Genomic DNA, 27,226 nt, shown 5'->3' on the forward strand with positions numbered 1-27,226 from the left:
CATTTTATGTTCAATTATGTTATATTTGACTAATAGTTAATGGTTTTTGATGAGCAGAAAAATTTAAGTGTGACAAACATGCAAAATAATAAGAAATCAGGAAGGGGGCAAATAGTTTTTCACACCACTGTATATACATACATATACATATACGGTAGCAGGAGAAAATGAGAGAGAGATCTCATGGTGCATAAAGAATGAGGCACAACTTGTATGGAGCCAACAAAGTTGGCCCCATGTCTCCTGAAACACTTGACAAGCAACTCTGAGATGCATTTTGCTACTTTAAACTGTAGTCCCCTATGAAGAATGTCAATTATGTCAGGGAATTCAGCCATTGTTAGGGTGGGATTAAAGTTGTCTTCATTTTTGGCCTTCTTGACATTTTTCCTTAAGACCCCATTCACACTGGGAAATGCAAAATGCTTGTGATGTGATTTTTCACTTTACAGGAAAGTGATTTTGGAGCAATTGCGTTTTGTGAATCTTTAACATTGAAATGCAATTACTCCAAAATCAGTTCAAAAATGCTGTTTGCACCAAGTTTGGATTTCAGCAAACCACTTATCACTGGTGATCGCACTACCATTGATTTGCATTGCCACATGGCTTTTTCAAGTGCTAGTGATTTACAGACAAGCGAAAATCGCTTGTAAAGCGCTCCAGTGTGAATGTGGCCTAACAAAGTGCTTCTCTATTAATGGATAGATGGATAGATAATGATCCAGCAGAAAAAAACAGCTTCTGACATTGAAGCTTTGTTACTGGCCCTTACTGAGAAAATCATTCATAGAGAGTTAGGGAGATAGGGTAGATTACATGATGGCCTTTTATGCTGTTCCCCACCCCATTAATGTCTGCGGTTTCTAATGAACCGGTAGATGTTATGCCCCCCTCGATGATTTCACTTGGTTAGACCAAACACAACTGTATTCTCACAAACATTAGTCCAGCATGTTCAATGGTTATGTCTTCCAACCCATCTTGTAGGCCACACCTTTGTGATATCAGGCAACAGTCCTAATGCACTAACTGGCAGCAATATTTCTGTGCACTGACTCTGCACAGCAATATTACCACTAGTTAGAGCATCAAGCCCATTGCCTCAAAACCTCTCCCTCAGCTGCAGATTAAAGGAATTATGGTATTTTTTAACTTTGAATACATGCTAGTGTTGGATGCATTTTGACAAATCCATCTTTCTTCATTCCCTCTAGGATGATCATAAGCTCTCCCTTGACGAATTGGCAAAAAAATATGGCACTGACCTGACAAAGGTAAACAATGTTACTGGTGTTACTAATGTAACTTATGCTCCCTAAAAATATGACTGTTTTTTCTGGCTTGTGTCATCCATATTGTCTGTCATAAAATAAATATGCAATGTTCTCTTAGACCTAAGCTGTGTCTTTTTTCCTGTCCAGGGTTTAACCAATGCTCGTGCAGCTGAAGTCTTGGCACAAGATGGACCTAACGCCCTTACCCCACCACCCACCACACCTGAGTGGGTCAAATTCTGCCGACAACTTTTTGGGGGCTTTTCTATACTACTTTGGATCGGAGCCATCCTCTGCTTCCTGGCCTATGGAATTCAGATTGCAATGGAGGATGAACCAATCAATGACAATGTCAGTATAGTATATCATGGGTAGGCAGTGCAGGGTAGCTGCTGCACAGAAGGAAGGTCAAACATGCTAGGATGGTGCTACATATGGAATAGTAAGCTGCAAACAGAAAAAGGAATGCAAAAGGGGAATTGTTGCCTAAACACCGGTTCATGTGTAAGGCATGTAAAAAAGTCAGGAAAAGACACCCTACACACATTGCACAGTAGGCTTTTCTCATACATAGGAAAAACTTACCCAAGGCCCTGCAGCAATACGTAGAAGAGGCGGGGCCATCTATGACTGCAGTTAATATTAATAAGGATAAGGAACAAGGCACAAGCTGGTAGCTCTCCCATTTCATGTCGGCAGTATAGAGTGTGAAAAAGATTGCTGTAGCAGTGTACAGTGCTGCTGCCCCCTATGGGATGCTGCCTGAATTACATGATTCAGGTTTGCAGCATTGTCGGGCTGTTCTGATAGGAGGGGAATGAGGAGGACAGCCAATAACAGCCAGGAAGCTTACCAAAATTAGCTGGGTGGAGCGCCCGGCTGAGAGGGCTTGAGGAGAACTCTGCTTCATAGACCAGTACTTTATACAAGAAACATATTTAGTGTTATTGGAGTAGATAAGGCGAACCTTAAAGAAAAAAACACAGAGACATCGGGAGCCTGGATAGTGTAGTATGTTCTGAGGCTGTAAAGATCAAATTAAAAGGACATGTGGTACTCACAAAGATGGGTTGCAAGATAAACAACCATTAACTGCACTTGTGGAGGATTACTGCATATTTAGGGCCATATGCAATTCACTTTTTCACCTGAGTTTTCTCCTAGGAGAAAAATGTCATCTTTGATTTAAAATAACTTTTAGCACTTTGCAATGGAAAAAAGTATCAATAAGTAGGAATAAAGTACTATCAAAATTATTTTGAGTATTTTTTTGCTTGCTGGTGGCTTAAAAGGCATTTTATTGACAAGTTTTAAAATATCACCTAGGAGAAAACTCAGGTGAAAAAGTGAGTTGCATATGGCCCTTAGTGTTAGTAAACTTTACATGTGTGTAATCTTCACCTGCCTTTTGTGAATATAGCCCACTATGAGCCACTCTTTATTGCAGGGTGGCTACCCAGCAGCTATTATGTGGGCAGTGTCAGAATATGGGAATCTGAAATACAGTTGGCTCAGTGCTCATACGTCTCTTATATTTTCTCAGCTATACCTCGGCGTGGTCTTGGCAGCTGTTGTCATTGTCACTGGATGCTTTTCATACTACCAAGAAGCCAAAAGCTCTAAGATCATGGACTCCTTCAAAAACATGGTGCCTCAGGTAAGAAAACTCTTCTAAAATAGTACTCTAAACCTTTCCTTCTAATATTTGAAATGTATTCCAACTCATGTTAAACTCACCTAAAGGAATATTAGGAACACCATACTAATACAGTGTTTGACCCCCTCTCGCCTTCAGAACTGCCTTAATTCTACATGGCATTGATTCAACAATGTGCTGAAAGCATTCTTTACAAATGTTGGCCCATATTGATAGGATAGCATCTTACAGTTGATGGAGATTTGTGGGATGAACATCCAGGGCACGAAGCTCCCGTTCCATCACATCCCAAAGATGCTTTATTGGGTTGAGATCTGGTGACTGTGGGGGCCATTTTAGTACAGTAAACTAATTGTCATGTTCAAGAAACCAATTTGAAATTATTCGAGCTTTGTGACGTGGTGCATTATCCTGCTGGAAGTAGCCATCAGAGGATGGGTATGTGATGGACATGGTCAGATACAATGCTCAGGTAGCCTTTAAACGATGCCCATTTGGCATTAACCTCCTTGCCGTTCTAAAAAATCCGGCAAGGAGGCAGCGCCGCACTTTTTTTTAATTAATTATTTTTTTTAAATCATGTAGCGAGCCCAGGGCTCGCTACATGATAGCCGCTGAGCGGCGGCATCCCCCCACCCACTCCGATCGCCTTCGGCGATCAGAGTATGCAGGAAATCCCGTTGAGAACGGGATTTCCTGCAGGGCTTCCCCGGACGTCATGGACGTCGTGACGTCAGAGGGAATCCCGATCCGCCCCTTAGCGCTGCCTGGCACTGATTGGCCAGGCTGCGCAGGGGTCAGGGGTCTGGGGTGGGGGGGGGCGGCTCGGCGCGGCGGGTAGCGGTGAATCGGCGGCGAGCGGCGGCGATCGCGTACTACACGCAGCTAGCAAAGTGCTAGCTGCGAGTAGGAAAAAAAAAATTATGCAAATCGTCCCAGCGGGGCCTGAGAAATCCTCCTGCGCAGGTTACCCCGAACTGTGTTCGGGACAACCGGCAAGGAGGTTAACTACCCTGGCGTTCTATTGAGATCGCCAGGGCGGCTGCGGGAGGCTTTTTTTTAAATAAAAAAAAAAAACTATTTTATGCAGCCAACTAAAAGTTGGCTGCTTGAAAGCCCACTAGAGGGCGCTCCTGGAGCATAATGAATTAACAAGGCTTTCCTCGTCGCCGTGGCGACGAGTGGAGTGACGTCATGGACGTCAGCCGACGTCCTGACGTCAGCCGCCTCCAATCCAGCCCTTAGCGCTGGCCGGAACTATTTGTTCCGGCTGCGCAGGGCTCGGGCGGCTGAGGGGACCCTCTTTCACCGCTGCACGCGGCGGATCGCCGCAGAGCGGCGGCGATCAGGCAGCACACGCGGCTGGCAAAGTGCCGGCTGCGTGTGCTGCTTTTTATTTGATCAAAATTGGCCCAGCAGGGCCTGAGCGGCACCCTCTGGCGGTAATGGACGAGCTGAGCTCGTCCATACCGCTAAGGTGGTAAAGGGGCCTAAAGTGTGCCAAGAAAACATCCCTCACACCATTACACCACCAGCCTGCACAGTGGTAACAAGGCATGATGGATCCATGTTCTCATTCTGTTGACCAGGCAACATTTTTTCCAGTCTTCAACTGTCCAATTTTGGTGAGCTCGTGCCAATTGTAGCCTTTTTTTCCTATTTGTAGTGGAGATGAGTGGTAACCGGTGGAGTCTTCTGCTGTTATAGCCTATCCGCCTCAAGGTTGTGCGTGTTGTGGCTTCACAAATGCTGTGCTGCATACCTCGGTTGTAACGACTGGTTGTTTCAGTCAACGTTGCTCTTCTAACAGCTTGAATCAGTTGGCCTATTCTCCTCTGACCTCCATTATGACATTATGTGGCATTTTCGTCCACAGGACTGCCACATAATGGATGTTTTTACCTGTTTACACCATTCTTTGTAAACCCTAGAAATGGTTGTGCGTGAAAATCCCAGTAACTGAGCATATTGTGAAATACTCAAACCGGCCCATCTGGCACCAACAACCATGCCATGCTCAAAATTACTTAAATCACCTTTCTTTCCCACTCTGACATCCAGTTTGGAGTTCAGGAGATTGTATTGACCAGGACCACACCCCTAAATGCATTGAAGCAACCCCCATGTGATTGGTCGATTAGATAATTGCATTCATGAGAAATTGAACAGGTGTTCCATTAGGCGAGTGTACATATACACCTGTATACAGTATGTATATATATATATATATATATATATATATATATATATATATATATATATATTAGGGCTGCACGATTTTAGGGAAAAATTTAAATTACGATTTTTCACTCAGAAATTGTGATTTCGATTTTTTTCACGATTTTTTTCCAAAACAAGCTTTAGCACTAAATTGCACATGTATGCAGGTGGGGCCTTCTGTGAGGACGCTGGGCTGGGGGCAGTTAACAATGTGTGGCATATTGCGGAGTGCCTGAGCCGGGCAGCGGATACACTCGAGTCACTGAGTGGCAGAAGCTAGGACTAGCAGTGCATATTTATAATTGTTAGTGAGCCAGGCAGCAGGGGGAGGGCGAGTGCAGTCCAGCACACAGCGCCACCAATCACTAGATAGAGATAGTATGACGGCAGCGGTAGGCGCAGCTGTACCCTCTGTACAGCTCCGCCTACCGCCTCCGTCATACCATCTCTATCTAGCTATTGGTGGCGCTGTGTGCTGGACTGGACTCACCCTCCCCCTGCTGCCCGGCTCATTAACAATCATACATATTCACTGTTAGTCGCGGATTCTGCCAATCAGTGGCTCCCAAAACCAGTCACTGATTCAGCGATGTGTGGCGTATTGCGGAGTCACAAGTGCTTGAGCCGGGCAGCGAGGGCGTATCCACTCGAGTCCCTGAGTGGCAGAAGCTAGGACTAGCAGTGAATATCTCTGACGACGGCGGAAAGCCGAAACCGGTCGGAACTGGAGACTGGGCAAATCTATTGATTCCGTGAGATCTTTAATTGTGTATTGGTATACACTATACGCTTGTTTTTACCAAGGGTCCCTGTCAAAAGGACCCTTAAAGTAAGCTATTGTATATGTGCTACTTTGTTGAATTTTATTAAATTGTGATGTTTTAATGACAGTGAGTGACCTTTTGATGAATTCGTCTTTGGTGATGGTCACTGTCTGAATATTCACACTGTGGTGGAACTGCAGATACCGTGGTGTGTCCCTAGCGCTGTGGAGTTCTTTGCTTCGATTTCTGTGATACCTACTGTGGATGTGGTTTCCTCCTGAGCGGCTGGTGAAAGATATTTTTTTTGGAGCAGCGCCTGTATTACTTTCCGGATTGGCCGCCGGGGTTCCCCGGAAGAAGAATGGAGCAGGAGGGGATCTTGGCGGCCGAGGGGGAGAAGCCTGGGTCTTGCTGGCAGGGCTGATCGCGTGCGTGACCCAGAAAAAGCCAGCGCGCGGCGGTTTTGGTCCAGCCCGAGCTGAGCTCTGGTTTACCGCTCTGGGTAAGTAAATCTCAGCCCCAGCTCAGCTCGGGATTACCGCCAGGGAGGTTAATTTATAGCTAGCACTGTTTATTGTAAAGCTATAATAGATATACAGTACATGGAGAAATAGTGTGTTTTTCTATTCTTCCCTTATTTACCATTTAAACTGCATAGAAAATAAGGTGATTACTAAACAAAATTATCACATGCTAAAAGCCTTATTTGTCCTGAAAAAAACAATATATAGATTATTTAGGTGTGATAAGTAGTAATAATGTTAATGGCGAATGAATGGGAGCAGCGCTGATATGTAAAAATTGCTCTTGTCCTGAAGTGGATAAAATCTAGTGCTCGCTCCTCAGCTCTCTGCTTCTACAGCAGATAGAGCCCATTTTCAGCACAGCTAGGAATGTAGCAGACAAAGGAATGTAAACAAAAGATAATGTTATCACCTTTTCGGATGCAGCCAGAAGCTTTCCACTGAAGCAAGGAGCTTCTCACTGAAGAACAAAAGTGCTGTGTTTAACTGCTTGAATGCTGTTCTGCTACTTTCTTTTGTGGTAGTAGATTTTATACTGTAAATAATCTTTTAGCTCAAAGAAGAAATGCTAAGTTTCATTCCACTTTAAGGTAATAGTAGACTATCAGTAACATTACCGATATTCTACTAACAGCATTACCAGGCACCTTTATTCCATGTACACCATTCCACTAGATTGAGCAGGTTCTACCATTTATAGGTTTTGTTTTTAATTATTCTTATTTATTGGATTTATTTAGCTCCAACATATTATGCAGCCTTTACTCTCCTTGCTATTATTTTAGCAAGCTCTGGTGATTCGTGAGGGAGAGAAGCTGCAAATCAATGCTGAGTCCGTGGTAGTTGGTGATCTGGTGGAGATCAAAGGAGGAGATCGAATTCCCGCTGACATCAGGATCATCTGCTCTAATGGCTGCAAGGTGACAACAATTCCTGTGACCTCATGTACAACTTATGATATATGTAAAATGTCCACATAACACACCCAGTATTATTTCAATAAAGGACCAAAAGTAGTCCAAAATAAATACCGGTATGCTTGCTTCATTATTATTTTTTTAGATTTTTCTAATTCAGGCTCTTTATGCTAGGTGGATAATTCTTCGCTGACAGGTGAATCTGAGCCACAAACTCGTTCCCCGGAGTTCACACATGAAAATCCTCTGGAGACCAGGAACGTCTCTTTCTTCTCAACCAACTGTGTGGAAGGTGAGAACAAGGAGGACAAATTGATGTTGTTAAGTTATTTGACAGCAGCAAGAATTCCTTCACATCAAGAGCATTATTAAGCACCAGCTGTTTATATTTTGCACTTCTTTACAACCATGGCAACAGTACCGTTGTTTAGAGTACGGTTCCCATGAGACTGTCCAGAAACTCCCACCATTCTGCAGAAGTAATCAGCTGTACTAGGCAGGAAACTATGCTATTCATTTTCAAGACATGGACTAAGCAGTCAAATGGAAACAAACATTGATGCTCCTAAGTGCTACTTTCTGTTAAAAAGGCTGTGGTTTATATGCACATAAAAACAAAGCGAGCAAGTGGATTGCCATTTATCCGCTCACAAAGTATGGATCCAAACTGAAAAATTAGGCTGTTCTATCTGTTAAAATAAAAAGGAGCTTTGCTTGCCTATAACAGTCTTGGTTGGTGGAAGAATTTAAAGAAGTTATGATCAGGAAATTATATCTTTCTCAGCATGCCTTGCAGTTAATAGCAGGCACAGGTACAGCATGACTGTTACTACTTTAAAGAGAAACTCCGACCAAGAATTGAACTTTATCCCAATCAGTAGCTGATACCCCTTTTTACACGAGAAATCTATTCCTTTTCACAAACAGACAATCAGGGGGCACTGTATGACTGATATTGTGGTGAAACCCCTCCCACAAAAAACTCTGAGGACCTGGTACTCCTGGCAGTTTCCTGTCTGCGAACCTTGTTGCATTGTGAGAAATAGCTGTTTACAGCTGTTTCCAACTGCCAAAAAAGCATGCAGCAGCTACATCACCTGCCAACAGTAAAAATGTCAGTAATATTATGATTGGGAGAATATCTTTTTTTAGGAAAAAGACTAAAAAGCCGTTAAAGTCCTTTTTGATGTGATCCACTTCACCTCAAAACAATTCACTGCGTTAGTAGAAAGAACTATGGTATAATAAACATGAAATACAAAGTCTTGCAGCTCTTGTGGTACAAAAAATATCAAAAATCTTTATTGACACAAATACAAAAATGTCTTAAAAGGGGAGGTTTCTGCAGGATGCTCCTTATTTGCATGAATAATCATAGGGATTCCAGTATTTTGTAATGAAACAAGGCTTTCAAGAAATTGATTGGCAACGACACGCTCGTTTCGGGCATATAATGCCCTTCATCAGGCCACTGTATAAGCACTTTCTATGTCTCCTATGAGCAACACATGGCTGGAGCAGGAAAAATAACAGAAACTACGTAAGACATAGCAAACGCATATCGCACAATCCTGATGGCAGGGAATGAAATCACTGAGCGGCTATAAGCACTCCTGCTTATAGCCGCTCGGTGATTTAATTCCCTGCCATCAGGATTGTGCGATATGCGTTTGCTATGTCTTACGTAGTTTCTGTTATTTTTCCTGCTCCAGCCATGTGTTGCTCATAGGAGACATAGAAAGTGCTTATACAGTGGCCTGATGAAGGGCATTATATGCCCGAAACGAGCGTGTCGTTGCCAATCAATTTCTTGAAAGCCTTGTTTCATTACAAAATACTGGAATCCCTATGATTATTCATGCAAATAAGGAGCATCCTGCAGAAACCTCCCCTTTTAAGACATTTTTGTATTTGTGTCAATAAAGATTTTTGATATTTTTTGTACCACAAGAGCTGCAAGACTTTGTATTTCATGTTTATTATACCATAGTTCTTTCTACTAACGCAGTCAACAGTAAAAATGTCACCAAGTAATAAATGTCAGAATGTAAATCAGGGATTTAAAAGATTTTACAGTGGGCAAACACTGACTAAATCATTTATACATAATTATTGTAAAAATAAAGCACTTTTTTAATTACATTATTTTCACTGGAGTTCCTTTTTAAAGCAAAAGTAGCACAGATGCCGATTGCCGTTGATATTTGGTGTAGAACTCATCTAATTTGCGTTGAAACCCAACTCCATGCACAAATGTATTTCTGCCGCGGTGCAGACACTCAATAGCAGATCGTGCTCTCATTTGTGTATAAGCTGTGTTACAACCTGATATTAAATAAATCACTATGAAAGCATGCCTCTGTTGGAACAAAAAGTGTATTTTAGACTTACCTGGGGCTTCTTGCAGGCCCCCTTGGTTTGTCAGGTCCTTCTGTGTGCTCTGGGTCCCCTCTATTCTGCTGCTGCACCCTCAGAAAGATCTGTGACTAGGACTCTAGTTGCAAATTACCACGCATGCGTGGTCTTATCTAACCACCTCCTTGATCACGGTCGCAGGGAGTGTTCTACACATGTGCGGTTCTCAAAAGAATTATGCTTTTGAAGTGCCTTGTCAGGAGCCTTCTTCATCAGACTCTTACTGTAGTGGAGACCTTCAGAGTTGTACGCTGAGATCTTCTCCCAACAGTCTCTCTGTCCCTGCTTATTTGCCATCTGAACATCATGATAAAGTAGCAGTAGTCGCACCGGCAACACCTGTTGTTAACTCCTTCAGTTAAGCTGCTTTCAGCCAAACAAGACAGGAGTTTTTAACTGCAGAAACTTTGACACAAAACATCTTCTGGAAATACAGCTTACTAAGTTATCAGACTGTTCACATATACTTGTGTCAGCTGTTTGTGTCTTTAATAAGCTATAACTAGAGGCTTAGACTTCTCAGTGATTATAAAGGAGCATGATTTTCGTTCAAACCAGGCTCCTTCTGTAAGAGTAAACAATGAACACATTTTGCAATAAAATGATTTATTGGCTGTTCAGCAACAGTTGTGCTCTAGGCAACTGATTACATGTTCCAGGGCTGTTTCAGAATATAGTGATTATATGTAACAGAATAGCTATTCAGTCCCACTCACAGCAGGTGCTCCCATCATTGGAGCCCCTCCAGGGTTTACACAAGGTCACAGCAGACCCACTGAAGATATTATTCTGTCCTGTCACATCCTGACAATCCTTTCATTGAGTTTCCTAAGCAACCCAGCGGTAGCTTGCTGAATTTCTTCCAAAATCACAGTCAGAAATTCAGTTTCAAAGGAACTGTTCTAGAGAAAAATGGAAGCCTGGAGAAGAAGAATAATGCTGGAATGCATCCGGCAGTGCTAGAAGATACAGATTACCTTGCTTAGAAGCCAATGCCAGAAGCTGTCTTTTTATATTTTTGGAGTTTCTTCTGGTAGTTTGAAGCTGCACTGGGTAAAATATATCTTAGGTTTAAAGTCCATCTCCAGGGGAAAGTATTTTAGTTTTTAATAGAGTAGGTTATAATCATTTTGAATTTTTATTGTTGTCTCTTTCACCCTAGTTTCTTTTCTGACAGGAAATGTATAAATATCTACAACAGGGACACGGGCATATTTACAAATCATGATGATTTGACTTGATGGGGCCCCTCCCCCTAATGTTCACAACCCTTTCTTGCCTACCTTGGTGTCCTTCACAGCCTGGGGGCCCATCTTGCAAGGGTCATTAAACAAGTGTAGTCATCATGTCTTTCACGCCCACAACAAGTGTAGTAACAAACACACTTGATCTGAAGGATGGATTAATATATTGGACTAAGGGAAGGTTAGTAGTTGGGGAGCCCTCACAGGTCTGGGCCCCCTGGGGTCTTTCCCCTGCAGGGACATAAACAGTAGTAAAGGGCGCTCTCTATGACCAGGTGACTAGGAGTATTAGGAGTCCTTGACCGAAGACTCTTTACTGTTTTAAATACTGGCTTGAGCTGGGATTCGAACCCTGGATAAAGGTTTGAACCCTCAACCAGTACACTAACCAGCTACTAATATCAATTAAGGACAAATCTATGCCTAACACTAACCTACGCTCTACGTAAGCCTGACACTAATCTGCCCCATCTATCAAAGTCCACTATAAAGTAGCGGAACTCCATTACTACTATTGTGCTGTCACCTCCAATAGTATCCTGTAGCTGGCAACTCCATAGTTGAACATGGGCGTCTATGTCGGCGCTCAATTTCTCAGCCGCAAATCTCACCCAAATGACCAGCTTTGGGTTCTGTGGCCCCTTACAAGTTCATGTGAAGAAGTTGGACACTATTTCAGTATTTGTGGTCTTCCCAAGCAGATAGCAGATATTCATACAATCTGAATAGTTTGTTAGCAAAACAAGTATAAACTATATGAAATCAGCTCTGGAATGACAGTGTGGTCATTTCTTTTCTTCACCATTAGGTTGTATGCTAAGACTTTTGAAGAGTAGGGGGAAATAAGTGGCAGATATTGTTTATATTATGTTCTGAGGAGCACCAGCTGCATGAAGCACAGATGAAATGAGTCCACGAAACACATATTTATGAAAATTGTTACTGCTACTATCATCAGGGACATAAAGAATTCTAAATAATCTGTTATTATTTTTAATTGATCTTACAGGTACTGCCCGAGGTATTGTCATATACACTGGAGACCGCACTGTGATGGGTCGTATTGCTACACTGGCTTCAGGCCTAGAAGTAGGCCGCACTCCTATAGCAGCGGAAATTGAGCACTTCATTCACATAATCACTGGTGTTGCTGTCTTCTTGGGGGTTTCTTTCTTTGTCCTGTCCCTCATTCTTGGTTACTCTTGGTTGGAAGCTGTCATCTTTCTTATTGGAATCATCGTTGCCAATGTGCCAGAGGGTCTTTTAGCTACAGTCACAGTAAGCACTTGACATCTTTGATTAGAGTTTCTGCAGACAAAATGAAAGAAGTTGCATTCCATGAACGTTTTTTTATAGTCGATAACTTTTTTCTCTCTTTCTTCAAGGTGTGTCTAACATTGACGGCCAAGAGAATGGCCCGTAAGAACTGTCTTGTAAAGAACCTGGAAGCCGTAGAGACTCTTGGATCCACCTCAACCATCTGCTCAGATAAAACTGGGACTCTAACTCAAAACCGAATGACTGTGGCCCATATGTGGTTTGACAATCAAATCCATGAGGCGGACACAACTGAGGACCAGTCAGGTTTGGAAAATTTAAAGTTATTTGTTTTTTCTTCTTGGTACTGTATTTTCAACATAGCTGATAGCTTAGTGATGTAAATCTCATGCTAGTTGCTTGGAGGAAATCTGCTCATTTGTGAAAAACTTTGCAATAGGCAAATTCATTACCTGAGCAGAGAGCTGTAGCTGGGTGTTTATGCATATTAACTGTTCAGAGTGTATTGTTATTACCATTATAGATTTATATAGAGCCATCATTTTCCCTGGAACTTTACAATTGAAGTGGCCCGGACATAGTATACATACAATTAAAAGAGACTAGCAAAGGTAATGAGATAATGCACAACATACCCAGTTGGTGGTACATATCAGAAAAGGCATACCATGTACAGCAATACTGTGACATAGGGATATGACCCTGTGACTGTCCAGTTTAAAATCTAAAGCATAGGTGCCCAATAGGTCGATCGCGATATACCGTTAGATCGCGACCACATATTTGGTAGATTGCGGCCTCTTGGCCGCGTCCCATCACATTTTGCGGCCGGTAGCTGTCCCATCAAATTCTGCCGCTGGCCAATAGGAAGCGGGGAGGAGAGAGGAGGCGCGGCTGAAGAGAGGCAAGGGGAGGTTCTGCCATGACGTGACGTCATGGCCGGGGGCGGTGCCGGGCACAACACATACGCACAGCACGCATGCATGCACGCTACACTCACTCGCGCTGCCCGCCGGAGCGCTCCATCAGCCGCCGACATGTTTCTAATCTGCCCTGCAGCTGAAAAAGAGGAGACCAGACATCGCCGCTGGAGGGTGGTAAGTGATTAAGCACCTATCCCTACCTACCTATGCTAAAGGCACCTATCCCAACTTACCCTTGCTAAAGGCACCTATCCCTACCTACCTATGCTAAAGGCACCTATCCCAACTTACCCATGCTAAAGGCACCTATCCCTACCTACCTATGCTAAAGGCACCTATCCCTACCTACCTATGCTAAAGGCACCTATCCCTACCTATGCTAAAGGCACCTATTCCTACCTACCTATGCTAAAGGCACCCATCCCTACCTACCTATGCTAAAGGCACCTATCCCTACCTACCTATGCTAAAGGCACCGATCCCTACCTACCTATGCTAAAGGCACCTATCCCTAACTACCTATGCTAAAGGCACCTATCCCTACCTATCTATGCTAAAGGCACCTATTCCTACCTACCTATGCTAAAGGCACCCATCCCTACCTACCTATGCTAAAGGCATCTATCACTACCTACCTATGTTAAAGGCACCTGTACCCAGCTACCTATGCTAAAGGCACCTGTGCCCAGCTACCTATGCAAAAGGCACCTGTACCCAGCTACCTATGCTGAAGGGACCTGTACCCAGCTACCTATGCTGAAGGGACCTGTACCCAGCTACCTATGCTGAAGGGACCTGTACCCAGCTACCTATGCTGAAGGGACCTGTACCCAGCTACCTATGCTGAAGGGACCTTTACCCAACTACCTATGCTTAAGGGACCTGTACCCAGCTACCTGTGCTAAAGGGACCTGTACCCAGCTACCTATGCTGAAGGGACCTGTACCCAGCTACCTATGCGGAAGGGACCTGTACCCAGCTACCTATGCTGAAGGGACCTGTACCCAGCTACCTATGCTGAAGGGACCTGTACCCAACTACCTATGCTGAAGGGACCTGTACCCAGCTACCTATGCTGAAGGGACCTTTACTCAGCTACCTATGCTGAAGGCACCTGTACCCAGCTACCTATGCTGAAGGGACCTGTACCCAGCTATCTATGCTGAAGGCACCTGTAACCAGCTACCTATGTTAAAGGGACCTGTACCCAGCTATCTATGATAAAGGGACCTGTACCCAGCTACCTATGATGAAGGGACCTGCACCCAGCTACCTATAATGAAGGGACCTGTACCCCGCTACCTATGCTGAAGGGACCTGTACCCAGCTACCTATGCTGAAGGGACCTGTACCCAGCTATCTATGATGAAGGGCCCTGCACCCAGCTACCTATAATGAAGGGACCTGTACCCAGCTACCTATGCTGAAGGGGCCTGTACCCAGCTACCTATGCTAAAGGGACCTGCACCCAGCTACCTATGCTGAAGGGACCTGTACCCAGCTACCTATACTGGGCTGTGCATGACGGGGGGGACGGTGTGCAACACTTTAAATGTTGGTAGATCTCCTGGACTCTGCAAATTTTAAAGTAGCTTACTAGCCGAAAAAGTGTGGGCACCCCTGATCTAAAGGAATAAGAGGGTGAAACACAAGATAAAAGGAAACAGTAAGCTGGTGACTGAAAAGTACAAAATAAGACCAGGCTAGATCAGTAACTACCTGGTGTGCCCTAGGCCAGATTATTTGATTGCCTTAAAACCTGAGTGTTAAAGCTAGAAGTAAAGATATTCAGGGATGGTGAGTGCAGGATGGATTGTGGAAGGGAGCTCTAGAGGAAAGGAGAACCTTGCATGAAGACCTGAATATGCTTTTTCTAGGAGGTGACTAGAGTGATCTTCATTTCCACAGTGGAGATTATTTTTTGGGTAATATCGTATATTGGGATTAGCTTAGTAATGAGTGAAATAACTGTATTTTTAGAGCTTTATACGTGTTACAAGCTGGAACTGGCTTCTGTGTATGATAGGAAGCCGGTGGAAAGAGTAACAGAGGAGAGGCAGCATTTGAGAAACAAAAATAAAGGTAGATGGACTGCACAGCACGGTTCAGAATTGATTGCTGTAGTGCCAGTCATTTCCCTGGTAGGCTGCAAAGGAGTGTGTTACACTGGGTGGTATATTTACTAACCTTTGGTTACATAGTTACATAGTTGGGTTGAATAATTGACACATCCATTGTGTTCAACCAAAAAATATGGTACAACACTGGCCTGCACCTTCATATATCTCAGTTTATCCAGATGAGGGACCCTTACAAGGCTTGGACATATTAGCCCTAAAAGGGAAATAAATTATCTCCCCAACTCCAGATGGCAATCGTATAAAATCCCTGGATCAACACTGCCGGAAATTACCTAGTAATTATAGCCATGGATGCCCTTCAATGCAAGGAAAGTAAAGCTCCCTTTAAATGCAGATAATGAATTTGCCACAACTACTTCCTGTGGTAATACAATCCAGACTTTAATCACTCTTACTGGAAAGTACCCTTTCCTCAATAAATGACAAAAATGTTTTCCCTCAATGTGCATATCATTTCCTTAGTCTTTTCCATCAGCCTAAGGACAATAAGCTCATCTGCTGAGCTTTTATATTGACCTCTAATTTTGATAATTTTACAACATGACCCCCAAATATGGTAACAATTAGGCACGATGAGCACTAGATATCAATAATGGACAATGGCTCCAAAAAGCAATTAGACAGCATGACCCCAAATAACATAGTTATGCAACCCTACCTCAACTTACAGTACATCTAGTAATAGCAGATGCCCCAGACATAAGGGTAGCAAACTGGTGGGGATGCACGGGATGCACATAGGTTATGGTAGCTGAAATTGGGAGAAGCTGTGCTGTAGCTCTGGCTCCAGTGTCAGCAATTAGGGGCCAGACATGTAGGAACCAGCGACTGTGAACTATGGGGTGAGATAAGCCATAAAGCCCTGTGCAACTGCATGATGTGCATAGCCCAAACACGTGGTAGTACTAAAATAAAACAAATGTAGCAGTGTAAGCACACACACTTGCCAAAAACTGTTTATATGTAAGTGATGACACGGTACTCAGGTCGACAGCCCCTTAAAGATGTTAATCTTTGATTTGTTTTTATACTTAGGAACGACTTTTGATAAGCGATCGCCCACCTGGACTGCCCTGTCTCGAATTGCTGCTCTCTGTAACCGTGCAGTGTTCAAAGTGGGGCAAGATAAAATTCCCATTTCAAAAGTAAGATTTTAATCCTTACATTAAATATAAGTGACTCTTGATTGGCTAGACACTGAGTAAAAGTATGGAGTAGTCTTCAGAATTTCTATTGTGCTGATCGATTGGCCACAGGCCATGGGAGTCTTGTGAATAATATACAGTAACTACAGGCCAGTTTATTCTAAGAATTTCTGTTTTCAGTCCAGTGCTCATGCTGTTTTATTGTTGCTACAGCAGGATTTGTAAATACTATTGTTGAAAGATTATCCATGTCTGTTAATTAACAACTTTATCTTTAGACAAAATAAAATGCAACATCTAAGATAAACCATCATTATAAAGCAGAGAAATAAAGTACATCACTTTTTTTAATTGCAAGTTTTTACATAACAGATGATAGTAAAAAGATCATGTGGGTTTTAAAAATATTTAAATCCAACCTCCGGAGTAAAACAACACACTACATATTGCACCATGTCATTATTTACTTACCAAAAAGGATAAAGTAGAGTGACCAGATTTTTGTGGGCTCAACCTGGTACGGGGCGGCGGGGGGGAGGTGAAAAATGGGGGCTGCGGCGCTCCGAAACATGTGGTGGCACCAAAAAATGGGCGTGGCCATGGCATTGTATGGGCGGAGCTAACGTAATGATGTAACAGCGAGGCATAAGAAAGCAGTGTCTACACCATGATGTGGTCAAACGAGGATTTGCATCATGGGTGTGCAGAAACTGTGTGATGCTATTTAATAGTATACCGTAACCCCAAAGCAGCAAACATAGACAACTATGACCATTAAATAACAAATGCAGCAACAGTTACCCCAGACACCACAAAATAAACGCAATGGGCAACATGTCAGCACAAAATAAACGTATTGCGGGCAACATGTCAGCACAAAATAAACGTATTGCGGGCAACATGTCAGCACAAAATAAACATATTGCGGGCAACATGTCAGCACAAAATAAACGTATTGCGGGCAACATGGCAGCAAAAAATAAACGCATTGCTTGCAACATGTCAGCACAAAATAAACGCATTGCGGGCAACATGTTAGCACAAAATAAACGCATCGCGGGCAACATTTCAGCACAAAATAAACGCATTGCGGGCAACATTTCAGCACAAAATAAACGCTTTGCAGGCAACATGTCATTACAAAATAAACGCAATGTGGGCACATTTCACCTGGAAAAAAAAAGCTTTTACTCACCTGACAGCGCGCAGCTCCCCCGGACGATCCTCCTCCAATCTCCTCCGCGCTCACAGGCAGTGCAGGGCTACGGGAAGATGGCTCCCAAAGCCCTGTACTGGAGACACAAATAGTCTCCAGTACAGGGCTCCGCCTCCGGATGCCATCTTCCCGTAGCCCTGCTCTGCCTGTGCCTGCCGGAGGAGGACAATTCAGGCTGCTGGAGCGGGGCTGCGGGGAATGAACTAGCACAGCGTCTATGAGACGCTGTGGCTAGTTCATTCAGTACAGTGGCCAGAGTCCCGAGGCCGGGACGTCCCGCTGCTAAAAGCGGGACGTTTCCCGGGACCTCATGCAGCCTGGGACAGCATCCCCCGAATCCGGGACCTGTCCCGGGTAATCCAGGACGTCTGGCCACTCTAGATAAAGCCAAAATGGAGAAGCCGTGTGTGAAAAACTAAACACATCTCATAATTCAGTAGTTTGTAGAACCACTTTTAGAAGCAAAAACTGGCAGTAATCACTTTCTGTATGAGTTTATCTGTTGCACAGATAGTCTCACTGCAGGCCAGGAAGAGCTAATTGCAAGTGACTGCGAGGGACCCAGGCACTGTAGCTGTAAAACATGTTCAATCAACGCTGCTTCATCACTGTGCATGACAGTTGGTATGAGGTGGCTGTGCTGATATGCTGTGTTCCAAACATGGTGCTGTGCATTATGGCCAGACAAGAAAACTTTGGTCTGTCTAAAACAGGGCTTTTTAACTGGTGGTATGCATACCACTGGTGGGACTTTGCCACCTGCAAGGTGGTACGCGCCCCGCTGTCTGCTGCACTGCCTCTCCGCTCCCGGTGCTGCCGCTGCTAACTGAGCCCCACTCCCCTCCTCACAATACTACCAGATCTCAGATCAGTGACATAGCAGATGGCACGCACGCTACTCGCACCTGGTGTACTACAAATGCATAATTGACGTCATTAGTCACTTCCGCGTTTGTAGTACACCAGGCGTGAGTGGTGTGCGAGCTGTCCCTGTCTCTGCTATGTTGCTGATCTGAGGTCTGGTAGTATTGTGAGGAGGAGAGTGGGGCTCAGGTAGCGGGAGCGGGGTAGGAACCAAGAGCACAGCAGTGACGAGGAGGACCAGGCGTTAGCAGCCGATCTGAGGTCAGTAATGATGGCAGAGGCACCCAATGCACCTTGATCCCCCTGCGCACCCTGACACAGCCTGCACCTTAATCCACCCTGACACAGCCTGCACCCTCACCCACCCTGCGCACCCTGACCCAGCATGCATCTTTACCCACCCTGCACCTGGTCACTAACGCAGCCAGCACCCTGACCTAGCCAGCATCCTGTACTCTGACCCAACCTGCACCCTGACCCATCCTGTGCACCCTGACCAAGCCAGCAACCTGCACCCTGACCTAGCAAGCACCCTTTACCCTGACCTAGCCAGAACCCTGCACTCTGAATCAGCCAGCACCCTGACCCACCCAGCACACTGTACCCTGAGTCAGCACTCTGACCCAGTCAGCATCCTGGACCCTGACCTAGCCAGCACTCTGAACCAGCCAGCACCCTGCATCCTGACACACTCTGTACCCTGACACACCCTGTACCCTGACACAGCCAGCACCCTGCAACCTAACTTAGCCATTACTCTGACCTAGCCAGCAACCTTCACCCTGACCCAGCCAGCTTCCTGTACCCTGACTCAGCCAGCACTTTGACCTACCCAGTGCCCTGCAGCCTGACCCAGCTAGCACCCAGCACCCTGATCCAGGCAGCACCCTGCCCCCCTGGGTCATTGTTTTGCAGTCATTTTAGATCCCTCCTGTAACATGAGGCAGCTAAAATGGCAGCAGTTAACAGATAATCTAGCACATACCCATGTGAAACAAGTGGTAGGTTATTTTATGGTTGGTTGTTGTTGTTTTATGTGTTCTTTCTGGCTAATTGTGGTCGATCCTTGACAGTTGGCTCCTCCCACAGCCTGTCATGACCACACCCATTTTTGATGGTTTTGCGGAGTCACTGGTGATACATTAAACATGCCATGTGATAAAAGTGGTACAATCTGTAGAAAGGTTGAAAAGCCCTGGTCTAAAAGATACTGTTCCAGAAGTCTTCTGTTTTGCTCCAAACCTAAGTTGTGCTGCCTGGTACTTTTCAGAGAGAAGGGGCTTTTTCCTGGCCTACCCTTCTAAACAAGCCAAGTTCAATCATTTTCTGTTTGTACTGAGATAAAAAATAACTTTTAATATGCTAAGACCCAAACTCACTGAACCCATATAACAATCCCTTCCAATAACGGTTTTGAGGGATGTGTATACACTTTATAAACTTTTTACTGTTTATGTACTGCCTGGGTCTTTACAGGTTAGAATATCGTCCTGGAAATCCAATCAGAGTTGCAATAATCCACACAGCAGTGCCCATTTAGGTGTTAAAATTACCATCCATTCCTTTCTTAATGGAAACTATCAGTTGGCTATAAGAATTCCATAAAGAATAGTGTGATCTGTGGTCCCCCCTCTTTCAGTTGTCACCACAGGCATCTGTCTTTACTGTCTATGCCTAAAAACAGCCTTGATTGTATATAATGCATTACACAGATCTGCAATCAGGTATAGTCAAAAACAGAAAAATTATGCAGCATGTAACATAAATCTAGAATATTGTTTGGCTGTAGTATTTATAACAAGAACAAGATAATGATCAGTTATCATCGTGTCATTGCACAGAGAGACACGGCAGGAGATGCCTCAGAGTCCGCTCTGCTCAAGTGTATAGAACTCTCTTGTGGCTCTGTGAAGAAAATGAGAGACAGGAACCCAAAAGTGGCTGAAATTCCATTCAACTCCACCAACAAGTACCAGGTGAGAACATTACAAGACACAAGGTCTCTACACACATTCCATTGTGAGCATTTTGAAAGGGATACAAGGGCAAAAGAGGCACCCAAAAATGGATAAAACTGTGTTCTATTTTAGCTGTTTTTAACATTTTAACACAGTTTATCAATTTTTGGGCGTGTCTTTCCCCTTTGTGCTACCCACCCTCCTTTGGGAGGGGTGTTCCATTTTGGTTAGGTGTACACCCACCCCTATAGCCAATATTGCAGTTCTTTGCCAAGAGTGCGACCAGCATCCACTGTATCTGGACACCCGAGTGGAGTCGGGGTTGTTGATCTCCACCTACCATCATTGGTTGGTTGCCCATTTGCAACCTCCATTTGTTAGTACCATCCTCTACCACAATTGTAACTCTTTGTCATTACTTATTACACTATCGGGGCTCCCATTGTCTCTGTGCTTTTTTCTTCAAGGGTGTCTTTCTTAATCACCCTACACACCTACATTTTGAAAGGGAGGCCCATGTTGTTCAGATGTTGCTCATGCATAGGTTAATAAGTGGGCTGAGGTTGAAGAGGTGACATGGAGTCTGCAAGGCTGAATGCTCCTAATACAGCAAATCATTTGTCAATAGTGATCAGGGCTGTGGAGTCAAAGAGTCAGAACAATTTTGGGTACCTGGAGTCGGTGGTTTCGTACACTGAGGAGTCTGAGGATTTTTGTTTTCCTTTTAAGAATAGTAGCTGCCTTGACTGCGCAAATACAGCGTATTACAGCCTGGTTTAATATACCACCTTCTACTTTAGAGACCCTAGCGTACAGTGAAGACATCCAAAAAGACAGTGCTGCATTGGATGTTCTTTACCTCTCCCTCCCCAGAGACAAGCAAAGCAACACTAAAATGGAGCAGGCCATTACAGTATGGATATTTGTAAACTGTTGCAATGTCATCCCTCCACTTTACAACCAAAATGTGGGTGTCAAAAAGTTGGCTTATCCATGGTGATATACGGTACTTTTTGAAAGTAAAAAAGAAAGTTAAATTTGTGAATTAGAAATGTGATTCCTCAAAGCCTAATCCAAAGACTTTTCATTGAGTTGTCCTGTAATCCTTTCTAGATAAGTGACTCAGAATGAGACTGCATGCTTGTTCCAGGTGTGCGACTAAGAAGCAAATGGAGCCAAAAGATCGACGTGTCTTTTTTTTTATAAAGCAAATAAAGATGTACCTTACATATACCTTTCATAAACCTTCCTTTAAACAGCAGGTAATGATTATTTTCCTGTTTCCTTTATAGTTGTCCATTCATGAACGTGAAGACAGCCCAGATGGTCACCTACTGGTGATGAAGGGGGCACCAGAGAGGATTCTGGACCGCTGTTCTCACATCATGATGCATGGACAGGAGCACCCACTAGATGAGGAGATGAAGGATGCCTTCCAAAATGCCTACTTTGAACTCGGGGGACTGGGAGAGAGAGTGCTGGGTGGGTTCCCTGCATATGTAATTTTCTCTACATAATAAACTACTATGCTTAATGTGTATACTCATACTCAAGTGTGCATAAATAACTTAAAACAATGCTTCTGATCAATAGTGTAATTTGCTTGAATTGGTGATTTTAAGCTCCTTTTAAAACCTTCAACTTTGATTGACCAATCACCATTTTTACCACCTCCATGTTGTAGGAGAGTTTATCTACACAATCTGCTCATAGTATTCAAAATCTGTTGGTCCTCATACTATATTGAAGTGGTAAAATTGGCTAATCATTGGCCAGCCACAATTGAAGGTGTATACCAGGCTTTAAAATCACTAATTAAATATTCCTACGTCCTGTTTTCCAAATCGCTGATAACGCCTGCACAGTGATTATACCCGCAGTCAGCAGCAGTACTTCTTCCGGTGTTCTCTGATGTTACTGTATCAGCACTTGAGCAGACGGGTATAAATGGAAGAGTAGGGAATCAGTCCTATGAAAGGAGTGGGGTAAAATTTGAAACAAAATTAAAGAGACTAATGCTGGGAAGAGACAATGAGTTTTTTCAGCAGATTTATTTTCCAATCGATTTTCAGAAAGTTTTTTTGATCGATTTCTATTCACTTTTATGAGAAAATCAATCAGAAAAACAATCGAAATCAGATCGGACCTGTCGGAAATTATCTATCGAGCTATCTATCTGCCCAAAAAATTTATGGTGTATTCCCAGCATAACACATACAGTACTGCAGTGCCTTTACTATCTATAATAGAACGTGAAGCACATTTCGATATAAGTACACAAACATGTTAACATGAACCTTAAAACAGTTTAAACTAAAAACCAACTCCCATAGTTAGGCGTTATACATTAGAAGAGTTTTATGATGCGTTTCTACATATTCTAACCTGCATCTGTCCTTCAGTCAGTGAGTCAAGCAATCTGAGCACACCTGCTGAAATCTTCTTAATCTTGCTAAGTGGGCGCTTCTCCCATGAGCAGTTTTGATATTTTAATGGCAATCAGTGTATCTCTTAAGACATGTAGCACGCTGTGTAAATATCTCATCAAGCTAAATTCTCAGTGTAGTAAACCTACTGTAGAGGAAGTCTGTAATTTTACTTCTACAGTAATTACGTCAAATCAGATTTAATGAGAGGTTGGGTATTTCTGTTAAGTCACAATTTTAGAAGATCATCTCCTTTGTATATGAGCACTAAACGAAATGACTTGGCGTCCCTGTAAACCTAGTACATCATTGCTGTGGGCATGAATTTTCACTGACTCTTCTTTCCCTATCAGGGTTCTGCCAAACTTCCATGCCCACTGACAACTTCCCGCGAGGATTCAAGTTTGACACTGATGAGATCAACTTCCCTATTATAAACCTGTGTTTCGTGGGCCTCATTTCGATGATTGACCCACCCAGGGCGGCTGTGCCTGATGCTGTAGGAAAATGCCGCAGTGCTGGGATAAAGGTGAGCACAGATATTAGTGATGGCGTTACATGATGTTCTTTTCAATGCCCTAACTCTAGTTCTGTGGAAGAGCTTGTATTTATCCATGTACGAGCTCACTGATTAGATTATATTCAATGAGTCACCAGTTTCGCATCCATTATCATTTAATGCCAGGATCCACCGCGCCTCGCATGAGATGAGTAGCAGTGTTCATATCAATGTGTTTGTCAGCGATTGTGCTGCGGTCAATTTTCTGATATGCTGCATGTAGCAGTGTTTGTGGTTCTGTGTCCCCCTAGGGGTTCAAAACATGATGACAGAACGGTGGGAATGGATGCAAAATGCTTTTCTGCTCTGTAGCAGAAAAGCGCTGTGCATCGGCTAACAGATGCAGGCAGCCATCCATCTGAACCAAACCTTTAAACCTTTCACCAGCCACTTACAGTGCCACAAACTTTAAAACTGGATCTACACGAGGCGATCCGGCGGCTCGATTAGCCGCCGGATCGCCTCTTCCGCATCCCTGCGCGTACCCGCCGCGTCCCCACTCGCCCGCGCGGGCATCGGATTCGATCCGCCCTCGTCCCCGCGCCACTTATCTTCTGCTCGATTGATTCCCTGCCATTGTCCCCTCGTGGGGAACGAGCAGGGAATCGGCGGCGGCAAAATCGGACCTGACGGATGTTATCGCTCGATTGATAAGGAACATCACCTGCACATCTCCTCATGTAGACGAGGCTTAAGGTTCTAGGCTGTTATCAGGTAACTTTGCTTAAAACACATAGAGGTACAGACTAACCAGCAAGCTCATGGTGAACCAGAACTGGATTGGAGTGTGTGAGGGGCTACAATGGTCCTAAAAGCCCCCTTACTAAAATGCTAAGAAAAACAAAAGTTTGCTTTCTTAAAACAGAAAGAATTTGCGATAATTCAGGTTGGAGTGAGCTTGAGATGTCTCCCAGTGCATCACTGCTGAAAATATGCAAATTAACCATTGTTACCATTAGAAGCTAAACACACCTCCAGAACCGCTGGAATGCAATGATGTGTCAGCTTGTTAATTTGTATAGAGCCATAATAATCCAACATGCATACAGACTGTTACGGATTGTTTGATCCTCATAAGTGCATGGCATGGAGTAGGGCTTGTAACACCGAGAGGTACAGACTAACCAGCAAGGTCATGGTGAACCAGAACTCATTGGAGTGTGTAAGGGGCTACAATGGTCCTAAAAGCCCCCTTACTAAAATGCTAAGGAAGGGTAACAATGGTTAATTTGCATACAGTATATTCAGCAGTGATGCACTAGGAGACATCTCAAGCTCACTCCAACCTGAATTATCGCAAATTCTTTCTGTTTTAACCACCCTGGCGTTCTGATTAAATCGCCAGGGTGGCTGCGGGAGGGTTTTTTTTAAATAAAAAAAAAACTATTTCATGCAGCCAACTGAAAGTTGGCTGCATGAAAGCCCACTAGAGGGCGCTCCGGAGGCGATCTTCCGATCGCCTCCGGCGGCAAGAGATAACACGGAAGGCCGCAATGAGCGGCCCTCCGTGTTTCGCTTCCCTCGTCGCCATGGCGACGAGCGGAGTGACGTCATGGACGTCAGCCGACGTCTTGACGTCAGCCGCCTCCGATCCAGCCCTTAGCGCTGGCCGGAACTGTTTGTTCCGGCTACGCTGGGCTCGGGCGGCTGGGGGGACCCTCTTTCGCCGCTGCACGCGGCGGATCGCCGCGCTGCAGCGGCGATCAGGCAGCACACGCGGCTGGCAAAGTGCCGGCTGCGTGTGCTGCTTTTTATTTGGTGCAAATCGGCCCAGCAGGGCCTGAGCGGCAGCCTCTGGCGGTGTTGGACGAGCTGAGAAGTGAGAATCATTACAAAAATATCTGAAAAATATGATGACCTCGTTGTCTATCAAAATAAGGCTTAGGATTAAAATGAAACAGCCTATTTTAGGTCCGATGTAAAGTTCCAGGGCTATTTAATATTTACTGTTGCACCTCATAGAATTTGTAGTAAATACAGCTGGTTAGTGGTTGTGTTGTTGTGGGGTTGAGTTGCTGTCCAGTTTTTAAGAGTCTATTCATGTTTATTCTTATGGCAATATGTCATTAATTCTCATGACCACCATTGGTGTAACAGCACTAGCGGTAATATTGCTGTTCAGAGACAGCTCACGGCAATATTACCAGTACTTACACTAATAGTGTAACGTGCAGTACTCGAGTACTGTGCATGTCTCTGCGGTAACGCATGTTACCGTAGGAACGCTTGCATTACTCTAGTATCTCAGGTCGCGATAGCAGCATACCTCGTGGTATACTGCTGTATTAGTACTGGTAACATTGCCATGCACTGTCTCTGTACGGCAGTATTACCGGTAGTTAGTGCATCAGGCCCTGTGTCTGTAGCTGTCACAGAAAAAAGAATGCTGGTTCTGAAACTTAACCAAAAATGCGTCTTATGCCTTCCAGGTCATCATGGTGACGGGTGATCATCCCATTACTGCCAAGGCCATTGCTAAAGGTGTCGGTATAATCTCAGAGGGGAATGAGACTGTGGAAGACATTGCAGCTCGGCTAAACATCCCTGTAAATCAGGTGAATCCCAGGTGAGCTTACCCATATATTACCATCAAACATCATAAACATCATAAACATCTTTATTTTAAGTGGTAGTGTAGTTATGCTACAATAAGTAAGAAAATACTCATGAGTAGAATATGTTTACAAAGATTGGTCTGCTACAAAATTCAGTAAAAAAACAAAAAAGAAAGAATAAGCAGCATTGGATCAGCCTCATTGCAGAAGCACTGTGCTGTATTTATTCAGTGAAAAGGGGCGGTCTTCTTCTGTGCCTTATGTCCAAGAAGATACATGTGGAGCACAGAGCTGCATTACCCTGAAAACACAGTGCTGACCTCCTACTTGCGAGAAAAATAGACAGACACTTATTCATGTACAGTATATGCAGGGCCGGATTTTTACTTTTTACCGCCCAAGGCCAACTATACCATCTGTATGGTTGTTATCTCTGTGTGCCCCAATGAGAATTTTCCTTACTTTCCATCATTGGTGTCACAGACAATAGCTATTTTAGTAATATGTGTATAGATTATAAGTTATGTTTTGAACTTTTATGTTATGCTTTCCATCTCATTAATGATGGACCCATTGGGTCACCATGAGAGTTAGGGCTGGTTCAGACGGACGTCTGCGTGGCGTCGCGGTCAGGCTTTCAGTAGCCTTCGGTCGCATCGTGATGCGGTCGCGTTTTTTTCTTCCCCTAGGGGAACATTAGCCGTCGCGGTTGGCCGCTCCCTGGAAGCAACATGTCGGTTCCAGGGGCAGCCCGAACGCTCGCGAAAATCGGGACCCGAACGCCGCGTTCGGGTAAAAGCGCGCAAAAGTTCGGTGTAAACGCTCCCATTCACTTGAATGGGAGCGTTTACCGCGACGTTCCGAACGCTTGCGGTAAATGCTCCGCAAGCGTCCATGTGAACCAGCCCTTAGGCTGATGTATACCGGCAGGATAGAGCTTACAGGTCTTGCAGGGACAGCACAAGAACAGGACAGAGAGTTCAAAGGTTAAAGCTGTCCTTTTAGATAGGGATGGCTGCATAGAACAGATTTCCTGCCCCTCACTGAGCCACCCCTAAACTTTTGGTGCCCTAGGCCATGGCCTATGGGGCCTTGCCAGAAATCCGGCCCTGAGTATATGTAATGTAGTGATGGTAGTTATTT

At 44.2% G+C, this 27,226-nt stretch overlaps 1 protein-coding gene across 1 annotated transcript in view; it reads left to right on the top strand.

Annotated features, from left to right (window-relative positions):
- Nucleotides 1–27,226, top strand: part of LOC137532709 (sodium/potassium-transporting ATPase subunit alpha-2) — a 138,509-nt gene that overhangs the window by 50,474 nt on the left and 60,809 nt on the right. Inside the window, exons 3-14 of the mRNA XM_068253540.1 lie at nt 1,218–1,277; nt 1,425–1,628; nt 2,821–2,934; nt 7,228–7,362; nt 7,534–7,651; nt 12,028–12,296; nt 12,404–12,602; nt 16,396–16,505; nt 20,427–20,561; nt 21,836–22,025; nt 23,323–23,498; nt 25,958–26,094. Of these exons, the coding sequence (XP_068109641.1) occupies nt 1,218–1,277; nt 1,425–1,628; nt 2,821–2,934; nt 7,228–7,362; nt 7,534–7,651; nt 12,028–12,296; nt 12,404–12,602; nt 16,396–16,505; nt 20,427–20,561; nt 21,836–22,025; nt 23,323–23,498; nt 25,958–26,094 (1,847 nt within the window). The remainder of the gene's footprint in view (nt 1–1,217; nt 1,278–1,424; nt 1,629–2,820; nt 2,935–7,227; nt 7,363–7,533; nt 7,652–12,027; nt 12,297–12,403; nt 12,603–16,395; nt 16,506–20,426; nt 20,562–21,835; nt 22,026–23,322; nt 23,499–25,957; nt 26,095–27,226) is intronic.

The sequence above is a fragment of the Hyperolius riggenbachi genome, chromosome 9, assembly GCF_040937935.1.
Source record: "Hyperolius riggenbachi isolate aHypRig1 chromosome 9, aHypRig1.pri, whole genome shotgun sequence".
In the NCBI taxonomy this organism is placed as follows: Eukaryota; Metazoa; Chordata; class Amphibia; order Anura; family Hyperoliidae; genus Hyperolius; species Hyperolius riggenbachi.